General features: G+C 44.0%; 1 protein-coding gene across 2 annotated transcripts in view; it reads left to right on the top strand.

Annotated features, from left to right (window-relative positions):
• Positions 1 to 4,347: 4,347 nt before the first annotated feature.
• pa2g4a (proliferation-associated 2G4, a) overlaps positions 4,348 to 14,733 on the top strand; it is a 37,493-nt gene continuing 27,107 nt past the window's right edge. The window contains exons 1-3 of one of the 2 annotated variants that reach the window (XM_085972813.1): positions 4,348 to 4,427; positions 10,286 to 10,414; positions 12,889 to 12,994. In XM_085972813.1, coding sequence (XP_085828939.1) covers positions 10,297 to 10,414; positions 12,889 to 12,994 — 224 coding nt within the window. In that variant the 5' untranslated portion in view covers positions 4,348 to 4,427; positions 10,286 to 10,296. Of the gene's footprint in view, positions 4,428 to 4,467; positions 4,730 to 10,285; positions 10,415 to 12,888; positions 12,995 to 14,733 lie in introns of those variants that run through there. The other variant, XM_085972812.1, reaches the window with a different exon arrangement.

The following is a 14,733-nucleotide window of genomic DNA, read 5'->3' as shown; positions in this document are numbered from 1 at the left end:
AAATCTGGGAAACTCGGCCCCGAAAGGCTGTGAACAATTGACATTTTCAAGACTGAGATTGATAGGTTTTTTTGTTGGGTAAAGGTATCCAGGGATATGGATCAAAGGTGGGTAAATGGAATTCAGGTACAGGTTAACCATGATCTGACTGAATGGCAGAACTAGCTCGAGGGGCTGAATAGCCTACTGCTGTTCCTATGTCTGTGCAGTAGCCACCCAATATCCTTGCCCCTGCTTGCTCGAATTGGGCTGGCCGTAGCAATACTGATCAGAAAAATTCACCTGCCTGTGTCCACGGTGCAGATATTTACACACACGAGTTTGCAATGGTGATGTCAATAGTGCAGTTTTACTGGAAGTGTGATGTTTTCTGTGATGTTGATTGAGGGATAAATATTGGCCAGGACACTGGGGATAACTCCTCTGCTTTTCTTTGAAATAGTGCCATGGGATCTTTTACGTCCACCTGAGAGAGCAGACAGTTTAACATCTCACCCGAAAGACGTCTGTGACAGTGCGGCACTCCCTCAATACTGTACTGGAGTGTCAGCCTAGATTTTTGTGCTCAAGTCTCTGGAGTGGGGCTTGAACCCACAACCTTCTGACTCGGAAGTGAGTGCTACCAACTGAGCCACAGCTGAAATGCTTATGCAAGCAGTTGGAATTCCTTCCTCCCCTATTTCATAAGACGTGTTAACGCATTTAAAATAAATTGATTACTGCTTCTGCTATAATAGCAGTGGGGAAGTTCAGATGAAGGCAGCTCCAACAACACACTGGATGAGTGCAGCTCCAACAACACTCAAGAAGCTCGACACCATTCAGGATAAAGCAGCCCGCTTGATTGGCACTCCATCCACCACCTTCAACATTCACTCCCTCCACCACCAGCGCACTGTGGCTGCAGTGTGTACCATCTACAAAATGCACTGCAGCAACTCGCCAAGGCTCCTTCAACAGCACCTTCCAAACCCGCGACCTCTACCACTTAGAAGGCGCATGGGAACATCACCACCTACAAGTTCCCCTCCAAGCCACACACCATCCTGACTTGGACCTGTATCGCCGTTCCTTCACTGTCGCTGGGCCAAAATCCTGGAACTCCCTTCCTAACAGCATTGTGGGTGTACCTACACCATATGGACTGCAGTGGTTCAAGAAGGCGGCTCACCACCATCTTCTCAAGGGCAATTAGGGATGGGCACTAAATGCAGGCCTAGCCAGCAACGCCCACATCCCATCAATGAATTTAAAAAAAAATTAAGTGTTCGTGCACTAGTACCCCTCAGTGTCATTTCAGGACCTAAATTTTTATCTTCTCACTCCTTTGATGTGCCCATGTGCCATGGTCCCTTCCCTATGATCGCTAGGATGGCAGATGTCTCGCTGCCAGGGGACCTCTGCCAGTGCCACTTTCTAACTGACTGGAGGCAGTAACAGGCTTTTTCTGTTTCTGATTTTTGCCCTCTCTCTCTAATCTCTGATTGCTGATTAACAGCCTGCGTGAAATCAGGAACGTGTCAAAAGAATCAGGAAAGAGACTGAATTTTCTGCCCAGAATTTCTCTCTTACAAAGAAAGCGGCTAGGCCGCGATCCTGTCAGATAATTACTGGGCCCAAGATACAAAACTTGCCTAATTGTCTGACCCAATTCAGATGCTGTGAGCAGCAGCTTTGTCTCTGTATGGATAATGAAGATAGTCTGTTCTCCAGGCAGATTTTTAAATGAGCTCTCACATTGATTAACAGTGCTTGTGTATTGGTGTAAAATATAGCACTAAACTAAATGGCAATGTTTAGAACTGAACATGAGTGACCGACACGTAATTAGAAATAAAAAAGGATAGCTATAAAGTAAAGCCATCAGTTAATTTTACACCTGATTATAACAGTGTGATTGTGATATTTATATCTGCTGGCTGAATCAATTTCAGGAATATTAATATGCAAACTATATGGTTTTAAAATAGTTTATGGCAATACAGACTTCTGTTTCACTCAGTACCAGTGTGCTAACGCCAGGGAGAATAGGGAATTCTTCCCACACAATACAAGAGAAAGTACAAGATACGACAAAGTATAAATTAAAGATGCACCATTGCTTCTGTTAATTCCTAGTTGTGGTGCATTACAATTAGAATGGGAATATTCTGTATCGTGCTAAAATGTAGGACCATACCACTAATTCTCTACAATGGGAGGGGGGCTTGTTCTTTCTAACGCAATATGCACACAGCCTCTGAGTGAAGAAATTCCTCCTCATCTCAGTCTTAAATGGCCGACCCTCTATCCTGAGACGATGCTCCCTAGTTCGAGACACACCAGCCAGGGGAAACAACCTCTCGGCATCTACCCTGTCAATTCCCCCTCAGAATCTTATATGTTTCAATGAGATCACCTCTCATTCTTCTAAACTCCAGCGAGTTTAGGCCCAATCTACTCAATCGCTCCTCATAGGACAACCCTCTCATCCCAGGGATCAATCTAGTAACGCCAGTGCTAGTAACACCATGACAGCCCACTGCTCAATGCTGCAAAATAAGAGCCTATATCCACCCTGGTACATCTCACCTGCCATCTCGCTGTGTATCCTGGGTTTAAAAATAAAATTCAACACATATGTACAGCAATATACAATAATCAAGGCCACTGATTTAGTTTTCCCAGAAAAATGGGAAAATGAATCCCGGAATTTGATTCCCGAAATTCTAGAATACCATGCAATAAATGCACAATTTGACATATTCAGGTACTGTAAATAAGTGGCCCTGATAATACATTGTGCATTACACCTCTATTGTTAGAAAGTGGTATACTCTCCAATTCAACAAAAGCAGCAACACGAGAGATCCGCGTGTAGTATTTTGAAAACAGTAAATCTCACACGCGGTCTCATAACAATTTCTGAGTCACACTTTTTTGTCACAACTTATCTGCAAATTTTTAGCAGTAGATTGGCTGATATGCAAATTAATTCCAACTTAACACAAATTACTTTCAGCTGATGGGCTGATATGTAAATTTATTAATTGCTTCAAATTTATGTCATATACAAATTGTCTCAAGAATCTACAGTTAAACATCACAGGTTTGCGGCCTCAACTGGCAGTGACCTCTGATCCAGCTTATGGGAGTCTTTGCTAATTTGCTGAATATTAAAGCAGAGTTGAATACCCTTAGTGGTGAGGCTAAGATGGTTACAGGAGCATAAACATAAGAAATAAGAGCAGGAGTAGGTCGTACAGCCCCTCGAGCCTGCTCCACCATTCAATAAGATCATGGCTGATCATCGACCTCAACTGCACTTTCCCGCCCGATCTCCATATGACTTGATGCCCCTAGAGTCCAAAAATCTATTTCTCAGCCTTGAATATACTCAAAGACTCAGCTTGATAATGTGGTCCTGGGTGCTTACTGATGCCAACAGTTTCCTGGGCACCAGCGAAAATGCCTATTTTCAACTATGAATGGAACAAAAGAGGTAAATAGAGAATCCTATGATGACTGAGTCGGATGGACTCTCATCGGATTGGACTATTTCAATAACATAATAAAATATTTGCAATATTTTTGAATACAAACAAATTTATAAAAAGCATTGAAGTTCTTACTGTAGCAGATCTGGTACTTGCTCCGACAGGAACTAATGGTAGCTGAGTTTATGGAACAGACTGTTCCAGGATCTGAATCTATATGTCAACTTTATAAAACAGTGTGATAACATTCTTTTAATGTGAACTTATTATGGTAGTCACAAAGAAGCAAAATTGTGATTTTTTTTGCAGGACATGGACACATTTTGATGCAATGTAAGTCACTATTGAATATTACAACGCAGATTTTCAAATTGGCGTCCCTAGTCCCTAGTGAAGTTGTCAGAATTTTTGTATTTGTTGATTGACCAAATTGTTGCTCCAATAAAATAACTTTAGGGCTCTGGCACCGATTTTTCGGACATTAGGAGTTCCCTAGGCTTGTGTCAGTAAGGGCTTTCCAAGAGTGTATTTGCAGGTGGTCTCCCACAGAAAAGCTTTGGAAAATCAGTATTAATGGAAGAATAAACGTTTTCATGAAGACAATACCGCCTTAAATATGCTGCTGTTTGTAAAGTCGTGGCTTAGAAGTCAACTGTCCCTTTGGCTTTATTCAAACCATAAGGAATCTTATTATTGACAACAGCAGGTTCCAATTTCCACTCTTGACTATTTAAGACCGAGCTACTTGGTGTTCTCTTTTAGCGCTACTCTGTATTGTTACGAGCAATTTTTTAATTTAAAAATAACTAACTTGCTGAGTGCATAAAACTGCTATAATTTTAAATTGGTCTTCCAATCTTGTTTGATCCACCGCCCCTCTGTGGGGGGTGTTTACTGTCGGGGGGTGGTGGCGGCGGCCGCTTGGAACTTCAAGCTCACAAAAAGCGTGAGGTAAAATCAGTCGACGCAGAGAGAGGGGTATAGCGCGCCTATCCGCATGCGCGGCGCCTTCTGGAGGATGTAGTTCGGCGCCGGCGCGGTTGCTGTCGAAGAAGCCGGGCCCGGCCGCGGCGCCGAACTACATCCCCCATGAAGCTTGGCGGCGCGGGCTGCTGCCGGGAGAGAGAGGCGGCGCTCGGCGGGGCACTGTGGGTAACAGGAGGGAAAGATGTCGGACGATGAGAGCCAGGAGCAGACGATCGCCGAGGACTTGGTGGTCACCAAGTACAAGATGGGTGGTGACATCGCTAATCGTGAGTCCCGGGGTCGGGGCGGGTCAGTGAGGTGGCGGCTCCGGGGCACGGCACGTGCAGTCGCCGGGCCTGAAGCGACAGGCCCCGGACCTCCGAAGGCGGTCTCTGAGGTAACCATGTGGGGCACATGGGCAGGCAGCAGGCCTCGGCACCTGGGGCTCCTGCTGAGCCACGCAGCCGCTCACCGACTGGGGCAGAGTGCAGCACGGCAGCCCCTTCGGGAGCCTTAGTCTGTCTGGCCACGCGGAGACGGGGCCAAAGAGCCTGAACCTGGCGCCTTCTGTCAGCCTTCACTGATTTTTCCCATAAGGAATCAATCAGCAGGATTGAAAATGCCCTATTTTTAAAGGCGATTTTTAAAGTGTAGAAAACTGAAGCGAACTTGTTTAATATTTCGATCACATATCGCTTCTAAGACCGTTAGTTAAAAGTTTGAGGCCAGGAGGTGTGGATGCAAAATACGTTTTTCTTTCCGAAAATACATTCCCCTTTATTTCCTGTTGAAGGCACTGACTCCTTGCTGGGGGCAAAGCACCCCCGCGAGTCTTGATCGTGAATGGCCATGGGCTATTCGACCACATGGGTATCACGTGTGCCCTTTCAGCAAGTTTCTCTATCGTGAGCACCTCAGCTAGCCCTGCGGTGTTCAGGCGTATTGTAGCACTCCTATCACTGAGCTCAACCAGCTCCGCACAGACACCCAATTCACCAGTGACCTTCCTTAGTGGTGGAAAATGTTTTGTTCGAAATATATATTGTATGTGGAGGACAAATAATTTGAACTTTCAGTTCTGTAAATTACATTTTTTTTTACAGATTGATAGCTAAGATGTGTTTCAACACTTTTGCAGCCAACTGCTCCAAACATAGTTTTAGATTATGCAGTCTAATGTTAAGTCTACAGTTATGTAGAACTTGTGTGGAGATCTAGAATTGAAGACCATAGTCTGGGTTTTTGATGAGGTTTCTTCTTCCAAACTGAAGTTGCACATGGACATGGCACAGCACATGGAGAGACGGGAACTGGCTGTATGGAATCACAGAATTGTTAACTCGGAATAATTTGAAAGTGGAGAAAAAAGTATAAGTTACTTGTGGTCAGAATTGATTAAGTGTAATTGCTCACTTTATGGCCCAGGTGCCAATAAAAGAAGGTGGCCTTGTGAATTCTTTTGAATAAAAAAAATCTGTATGCAAAAGTAATGCATTCTGTACAATACTGTGAATAAAAAAAATCAACTGACCACACTTAAGCCATGTTTCAGACAATGTCAAAAGGGTTTTTATTTATGTATTTGTGTGTTCTAAGGTAAATCGCAGGCTTGAAGTTTGTTACAAATTTGTAACCCAATTCAGTAGTTCTGATAACTTGAAATGGTCCTGCCACCCTGACTAGTGTGGAGCCTTACCGTTTTGTATTGTAACACCTAACCCAGCGCATAAATCTAGGCTGACACTCCAATGCAGTGCTGAGGGAACACTGCACTGTCGGAGGTGCCGTCTTTCAGATGAGACGTTAAACCGAGGCTCATCTGTTCTCTCAGGTGGGTGTAAAAGATCCCGCGGCACTATTTCGAAGAAGAGCAGGGGAGTTCTCCTTGGTGTCCTGGTCAATATTTATTCCTCAATCAACATCACTAAAACAGATTATCTGGTCATTATCACATTGCTGTTTGTGGGAGCTTGCTGTGCGCAAATTGGCTGCTGCGTTTCCTACATTGCAACAGTGACTACACTCCAAAAGTACTTCATTGGCTGTAAAGCGCTTTGAGATGTCTGGTGGCTGTGAAAGGCGCTATATAAATGCAAGTCTGTCTTTCTTTTATTCTTTGCGCACAACAGTTCATTTTTTTGTTTCTAAAGAGGTGATGTTTAAGTGCAAGTTGTTGAGATTATTGCAGTTCGTATTCTAGGAGACTGATTCTCTTGAATTCCTTTCCCGTGTTGTATAATAAATTTGGCACCCTTATCCCAGTGGTAAAATTGCAGACCCAGTTGTTTTATTGGTCTGCGATTCTGCCCCCAGGATAAAGGAGCCAAATTTAGCCATATATAAGCAGTAAGCCAGTTCACGGATGCTGGTTTTCCAGAATCTGAACTGAGAAGTGTCTATGTAAAAGTGACTCCACACCTCGTTTGTATAGTACTGATCGTGCCTGAGGTGTTGGAAGGCGTCTAAAATTGGTCAGGGTTCTCTTGCTCACTAGCCATTGACTTGCAGGAAGCACATATGCATGGATATTAAGCAAGGACCAGATTGGTTTCAGTTGTAAGGAGCCCGCCTCCCTCGCCATTCCTCGCCAGCAAAGCTCACCAGGGAAGATGGGTCAAATTGGCTAATGCGAGTGTTGTCAAATGAATAATGGATACTTGGTCAAGGTGCCATAGGGTGCCCGTGGAATTGTATTCCAGCAGCAGCCTTCAGGAGAGGAGGATATGAAGAGGGGGAAAAAAACAATCATTTTTAACTTAAAGCCACTGTGGACAGCTCCCTTGATAGCTGGGTTAGTAATACACTGTGTAATTGAGCCATACAGATCAGAAGGTTCCAGGTCCAATTCCTGATGTAATCTGTGTTAACTGATATTGGTATGGCAGTAAAGGTGCTCCAATGGGCTGAAGCGCCCCTGTTCTAGGGGACAAAAAAGCAGCTTTTTTATTTGTCACTTCTGTGACCCCTGCTTGAAGTGTTTATGCCTGAATGCCAGGTACAGACAGGTTTGGCCCTGGCTGTGATAGCCCCATGATCAACTAGCTGGTTCACTGTCTAGTCTCGCGTGAAGAGCAATCACTTGGGCACGGTGCTGGAGGGCTGCCAATACTTGTGAAACTGTACCGGGGGCGGGGTGGCGGGAGAACTAGAAAATTGGCAAAACGTAGTCACAGTGCTCAGTAATTGAGCAGCTGTTTGTACTGTAGTAACTAAACATTACATTTTGCTGATTAAAGTAATAATGTGCCAAGGTTGTTCCATAAATTTTTATGGTGTCTTAAAACTAAAATTGCTCAACTGCCTCTTTACTCTATTTTGCATAGCGGTAATTCAACCCGTTGGGTTGGAGTTGCTTCAGGAAGACTTTTATTTTGGAATAAATATGGCAACAATTGGAGTTTAATCAATGCATGTGTGTTACAATCCAGGCGTTCAGATGACTGTTTCTAAATGTCATTAGAACCTAATTTTGTTTTTCAAACATACTTGTTCTTTAAATAGAAGCTAAGAATTGCAGGATCTACATGGTTTGAGAGTGAAATTTGGGTGCTCTGTAGTATTACTAAGAAACAGTTGAAGTGAAATTCTTCGAGCAAAATACTTTCTCTCCCTGGGTTGTATTATCTTACCAATGAGAAAGTGAATGTCTGTTGAGAGGCCTGTGCAGAGATCCAGCTGTAAGGTGGTTTGTAAGAGCTGCCCTGGATGATGTCGGGCTTGCATTTAGTTTCATTCCCTTCCTTGGGGAGAGCACCTAGCTTTAGATCAGCAACTCTCGGAGATCAAGAAATTGGGATGCAAGGGACCGTGGACCCTGTCGCCATGATTATAAGCTGTTTTAAGTGCAACCTACAATAAAACTGTTGCTGTCTTGGGTAGAAATACTCCCCTACATTTGTACCTCTTGCTCTTTCCATCCTATCGGTACTAACTTGAGTTGATACGGTAGTTATCCTACTGCAAAGCAGGATAAGTGCAGCTAAACTGGTATGACTTTGGGGATTTAGTATTTGGCTTGAAACTGTGTCGAGATAACCTTGCAGTGCTTTGGCGTTGCATTTGGCTGCAGTAGCACGGCAGCTGGCGTGAAACCAACTTTTTAAACTTTAATTTGCCGCGCAGAATGCAAGACCGCCATTACATTTTCAATGTTAAAGAGCTGACCGTGTAGTTCTCTCTACCAACAGTTTAAAAAAAAAAAAAAGTCACCACTATTCTGATACTTGAGCTTATGGGTGCACAGTGCTCTGCTTTTCGCTCCGAGAGCAGTGTGGAATCAATGGTATAACTTGGTGTTGCAGAATTGCATTGTTTTTTTATAAAGAGGTGCCATTCTTTAAAATTGTGTCTAGTATTAACTGCAGTATCAGATTTCAGTTGGATATAGTCAGATGGCACCCACGGTTAGCCCCCATGTCACTGTTCCAGATTTCAGCTCTCTCACTGCTGCAATCCAGGCATTGAATGGTAATGGACAATCAAGCAACTAACCGGAGGAGGAGGAGGCTTCATGAGCCTCCCTATCCTCAACGATGGCAGAGCCCAAGTACGCAAGTGCAGAAGACCAGGCTGAAATGTTCGCGACCGTTTTCAGTCAGCAGTGCCAAGCGGATGATCCTTCTCGACCTACTCCCGAGGCCCCTATCCTCACACACACACATGCCAGTCTTCAGCCAGTTCGATTCACTTGAGCGCACTAGAAACAGTAAAGGCTGCAGGCCCTGCCAACATCCCGGCTGTAGTGCTTGAATGCCTGTGCTCCAGAACAAGCTGTTCCAGTACAACTGCAACACTGGCATCCACCCGACAATGTGGAAAATTCTCCATGTATATCCTGTCCACAGAAAGCAGGACAAATCCAACAGGGCCAATTGCTGCCCTATCTGCCTGCTCTCAATTATCAGAAGAGCGGAAGAAGCCGTCAAAAGTGCTACCGAGCAGCACTTTCTCACCAATGCTCCGTTTTTATAAATCTATCCATTTATCAGCTACTTGGGTGGCCAACCTGTTTTTAAAAAAGGATGTATGAAATGGGAGGTATAAGCTAAAAAGAAAATTCAAGTTTATGTTTTGGCTGCAGAATGGGTGCATTGTTTGACTTGTCCAAACTTTCTTCCTTGCCACCATTTCCCTGTCGTCGTTGTTTGTTTCCATGTGCCTGTCTTTGAAGGTGCAGCTGGCTTAAGCTCTTCTCAATTGTATCTAGCTATCGGATGAGCCACATTTTTTTAAACGAAAAACATAATTTTTAAAAAAAATCTTTCCCGTTGCATCATTTGTCACATGCCATCTAAGCATTTAAAAACTAAAACTAAAACTTGCTCTCTTCTGTGTGCCAATTCCCGATAGCTAGGTCCAGGTTTATTTTTGTGTGGAGGGTGTATCCTTTATTCTACCACCGCCTATCCTGATGCTCAAACCTGCTGTATTGTCAGACATCTTTCTTTTTCTTCCTTCAGCACAGCCAAGAGTTGAGCAAACCTTTTCAGGCTTCCAACTTTTAAACTAGTTGATGTGGCTTTAACATGCATAGAAAACGTTATTCCCTGTAGCTGTAACACATAATTTCTTCTCGAGTACAAGTGGAGAGTCATTAGTCATGAAGTTATTTGCTATGGCAAGAAGCTTTATCTACTCGTGCCCCTGATCCGTGCTTCCCATCCCTGGTTTCTGAGTATAATTTGAAAATTCCTGGGCATTGTTACCTGAGCCATGCATACCTGGAAGATCCGCGGGTTTGATTTCTGCAGTCTGTGCTGAATTAGCTTATAGAAGCTTTAACTCTAATGAATCGTTGTGCTCAAGTGTTGCTGTTGCTGACCCACTGTATCCTTTTGTTGTAGGTGTTTTGAAGATGGTGGTGGATGCAGCAACGGTGGGAGTGTCTGCTGTGGCCCTGTGCGAGAAAGGAGATGAAATGATCATGGAGGAGACGGGGAAAATCTTCAAGAAGGAGAAAGAAATGAAAAAAGGTAAATGACTCGCCACTCAATCCCAACTTTTCATTTCAGCGTGGTGGGTTGTGTGAAACAAAGCATACGTTTGAGGTTGTTGTGGTTTTGCAGTAATATTTTCTCGGAGTTTTGCTCTGAAGCAAATCTTGTATAAAGGTTGCAGTGGAGGATTTGAGTTTCGGATAGAAAAATTGCAGCAAACTGGAAGTTGTGCTGTCATTGTGATTGTATAAATTACATATGGGCCCAGAACTTCGGGTCGGAGGCTTCCCGCGGGTGCAAGCCTCCGACCTGCACTTACCTAGCGCGCCGGCCGTTGTGCTGTGGGCCCGCGTGGGATTCCGATCCTGGGCCTGCTCCAACTGCCGACGCGCAGTGTTTGCGTATCCCGGGGGCGCAGTTAGTTCGATGCGTTCCCTGGGATCATGTGGGCCATGGAGAGCCAATGGTAGCAGGGAATGCTTCATTCATAAAATTGACAGGAAGAGCTGTCAAAACCATAAATACTATAAGCCCCAAAACATCACTAAAACCGCAAATAAATTTTTAAAAACATCACATTTTTAAAATAAACTATAAATTACATGAAATAACTATTTTAAACTTTTGAAAAAATAATTTTCTAACGGGGCTAAAAATAAACTTAACTTTCTTTAAAGTATTTAAAAATAATAAACCTGTGGAAAAAAATGTTTTAATTTTAATTAATTCACCACTTACCTTGTAAAAAGCAGGCCTTGCGACTGCTTTTTATATGTGTAACTTCTGGAGACTTACCCTCCCGGGAAAACCTGCAAAAAAAAACGTAAGTTCGATGCGCATGCACAGCCTCTCCTGCGCACGCATTCGACCTCTGAACCCCTTCGTTCAGGGGAACGGAAGTGCCGGTTTCCTCGCACGTGCATGCAGGAAACCGGCACTTCCACTGGGCTTACGGGCGAGTACCCTGTGCGTACTCACCCGTGGAGACCCGAATTTCTGGGCCATGGTAACTAGGCTTGTTCTGAGCTGTTGCTGTTACCTGCTCGCAGGACGGCCTATGGCCTGTGAGTCTGCTGTGTGAATTATGTGACCCACTGCAATACATGCTTAAGCCCGTTTCTACTATCCATGGAATGGATGTCGAGATTGGTAAAGGGTTCGTTGTAAAGGCATCAGACTGACTCATGGTGTTCACAGAAATCTGACCCATTTTCTACATAAGGATACCAAGCCATTAAATTTGCTTCAGTGATTAATCTTCAATCTGAAGACCCACTGGTGGTAAAAGTGCCTGTGTTCCCTGGCATAGACTACAGGAAACTTTTTTTTTTTTTTATCCGGGACCGACGTGGTGCCGGTTCATCAACAATTCCGGATAACCGAAAGCTATAGTAAAAGATACGGAGCGGAGAGCTCCGTATAAAGCAACAAACCCTGTTGCTTAGCAACAGGTTCAGAACAATGACCACAAGCTCCAAGTGTCTCTGTAGCTTAGCAACAGCTGCAGCCACACCCTTGCACAGCAACAGATCGAGGAAGGCAAGTAATAAAAGTTACCTGAACCTACTCCTGAATTTTGCCAGTTAACCGAGATTTCCGGTTATTTAGGTGCCGGTAAATCGAAAGTTTCCTGTAATAAATGGATGTAATTGTGAAATGTGATCCCTGAAATACTGGTAAACGTCCATCTGATTTTAAAAATGACATTTGATTGGGTCAGTCAAAGTAAGCTAGTGGTCCTGGCTATAATCTACCAGATTTGTTTTACATCCTGTCGCTGTCCTTGGGACATGTAATCTATCTGATGAGGCAGAAAGACCTTCAGTCACAATCACTGAGTAGCCATGTTGTAGAATGAACTGAATAGCCTGGTGTTTTCCATTGTCTGTTCAGTTTATACTTTCCGTTATAAAGTTATAGAATGATACAGCACAGAAGGAGGCCATTCGGCCCATCGTGCCTGTGCCGGCTCTTTGAAATAGCTGTCCGTTTAGTCCCACTCCCCTGCTCTTTATCCAATTCCCTTTTGAAAGTTACTATTGAATCTGCGTCCACCGCCCTTTCATGCAGTGCATTCCAGATCACACCAACTCCCTGCATTAAAAAAAAAGTATCCCTCTATCTGAATAGCTTGGATGCATTTAAGGGGAACCTAGGTAACACATGAGGGAGAAAGGAATAGAAGGTTATGCTGTTAGGGGTGAGATGAAGAGGGGTGGGAGGAGGCTCGTGTGGAGCATAAACACCGGCATAGACCAGTTGGGTCTGTTTCTGTGCTGTACATTTTTTTTGTGTAATATAATACCCTATTGAATACTTTAATCATCTTAAACACCTCAATTTGATCACCCCTTAATCTTCTAGTAAATGAACAATGTCGAAATTTAGTCTCCGCGAGCTCCCTGTGACTCGGAGTTGTCAGAAAGTCAACACTGTAATGGCAGTCTCTTTGTAAGATTGTGTGAGATTTAATTCTGCACATGGCTCATGTGTCCCCTTTTTATTTAAAGGAATTGCTTTTCCCACCTGTATATCGGTGAACAACTGTGTCTGCCACTACTCTCCTCTCAAGAGTGACCCTGATTACATCTTGAAGGAGGAAGATCTTGTTAAAATGTAAGTACATTTTCAAGCTCGCATACTATGTTTTTGATTTAGTATATTAAGTCTCTTTCATAAAAATGTAAAATTGTCTCAATTGGATAGAAAGATGGATAGTTGGAAGTGTCATCAGTGAGAAATGGTTTATAGTGTTTTTATAGAACTTCAGGTGGTCCTCTAGTCAGATGGTGCTACTGTCAAGAAAAATTAGCACCCACCAACCATCCTAACTTGGGCACTGACCCAGAAGAGAAGCTCAGGCTGGCTAAAGCAACTCGGATCAAGGATGAAACTTGCCTGTATGGTTCAGTACCACACCGGCTGTGAATTGGTGATTTTTGCCATTAATTTTCCCTCCTGCCTGAAGACATTGACTCTCTTTGGGGTACGGTTCCATGGCCCTCAGTCACCCTCTTCTACATAAGCCAAGAAACCATTGGTTGCATACGAGTCTTAACGGCAAGTTTCAGGTTTTGGGGATAGGGGAAGGGTGGTGCCACAGCAGAGCCTGATCCTATCCTCAACTGACATTCATCTGTGCATGTTCCAGCAGGGTTCACTGGCTAGTGAGCAGGAGTAGAAAACTTGGCTCACTTGTCCCTAACCTGGCTAAGCTGAGGCCAACTGTTGCACCCCTGGCGGCTGATACGGGCTATCTTGCAACAGGTTGCAGATTGATCCTGGGTCTCTTTTGGCCTGTACAACACGGTTGTTTAATAGCTAAACTTGTTTGAGGCAGTCTCTGTTTTCAGTGCCGCCTTCTCTCTCGTCCCCACACCATTTTGGATTTGTTTTTCTAAAACGTATATTATCTGGTCATTATCACATTACTGTTTGTGGGAGCTTGCTGTGCGCAAATTGGCTGCCACATGTCCTACATTGCAACAGCGACTACACTTCATAAAGTACTTCATTGGCTGTCAAGCGCTTTGAGGTATCCAGTGGTTGTGAAAGGTGCGATAGAAATGCAAGTCTTTCTTTACATAGACGGTGCGTGCTTATGGTTTCATTGGGGAACTAGCTTTGAGGAGCTAATGAGTCTGACTGTGCAATGAATCAAATTTAACAAACTCCAGTGGTAACTGCATCTACTCCATTTGTACAGTTGGACTCCGTAATCTTTGCAAGTTAAGTTTTCCCTGTCGTCCGTATTTACTGTTTGAGCAAAAGAAAGAAAGTCATAAATCTTTTGGAAGATCTTTTAAATGTCAGCCTGACTCAGTTGGTAGCACTGTTGGGTCAGAATGTTGTGGGCTCAAGTCCTACTCCAGGACTTGAGCACATAATTTAGTCTGGCATTTCAGTGCAGAACTGAGGGAGTGCGGCATAATCGGAGATACTGTCGTTTTGATGAGATGCTAAATCAAATCTGGGTGCTCGGGTGGGTGTAAAAGATTCCACAACGCTATTGGAAGAACAACAGGGAGTTCTGATCCTGTTCTTGCTCAACATTCATACACCCACTTTCCAGCTGCAGTCACTGGCCACCGAGCAGGGCTGGGAACACTGCCTGATTCATTTCACTTTTTTTCTTTCCCTACCTCCTCAAATCCACGAGCGCTGAAGCCAATTGTAGTTCCCCCTACCCTTGCCTCGACTGACGGGAATGACCCTGGGATGTTGTTGGCTTGTATGCTTTCACCAGCTGAGACACTCGTGTGTTTATAGTGGATGGGGAGCTTTCAAAGTTGTGAAAGAATAGCCCACTCGCAGGTGCAATATTCAACGTGTACAAGCTGCAGATGAGATATATG

Source organism: Somniosus microcephalus, chromosome 33, assembly GCF_052327205.1.
Source record: "Somniosus microcephalus isolate GS21.2 chromosome 33, FLI_Smic_1.0, whole genome shotgun sequence".
Lineage (NCBI taxonomy): Eukaryota > Metazoa > Chordata > Chondrichthyes > Squaliformes > Somniosidae > Somniosus > Somniosus microcephalus.
This window is presented reverse-complemented; position numbering and strand designations above follow the sequence as displayed.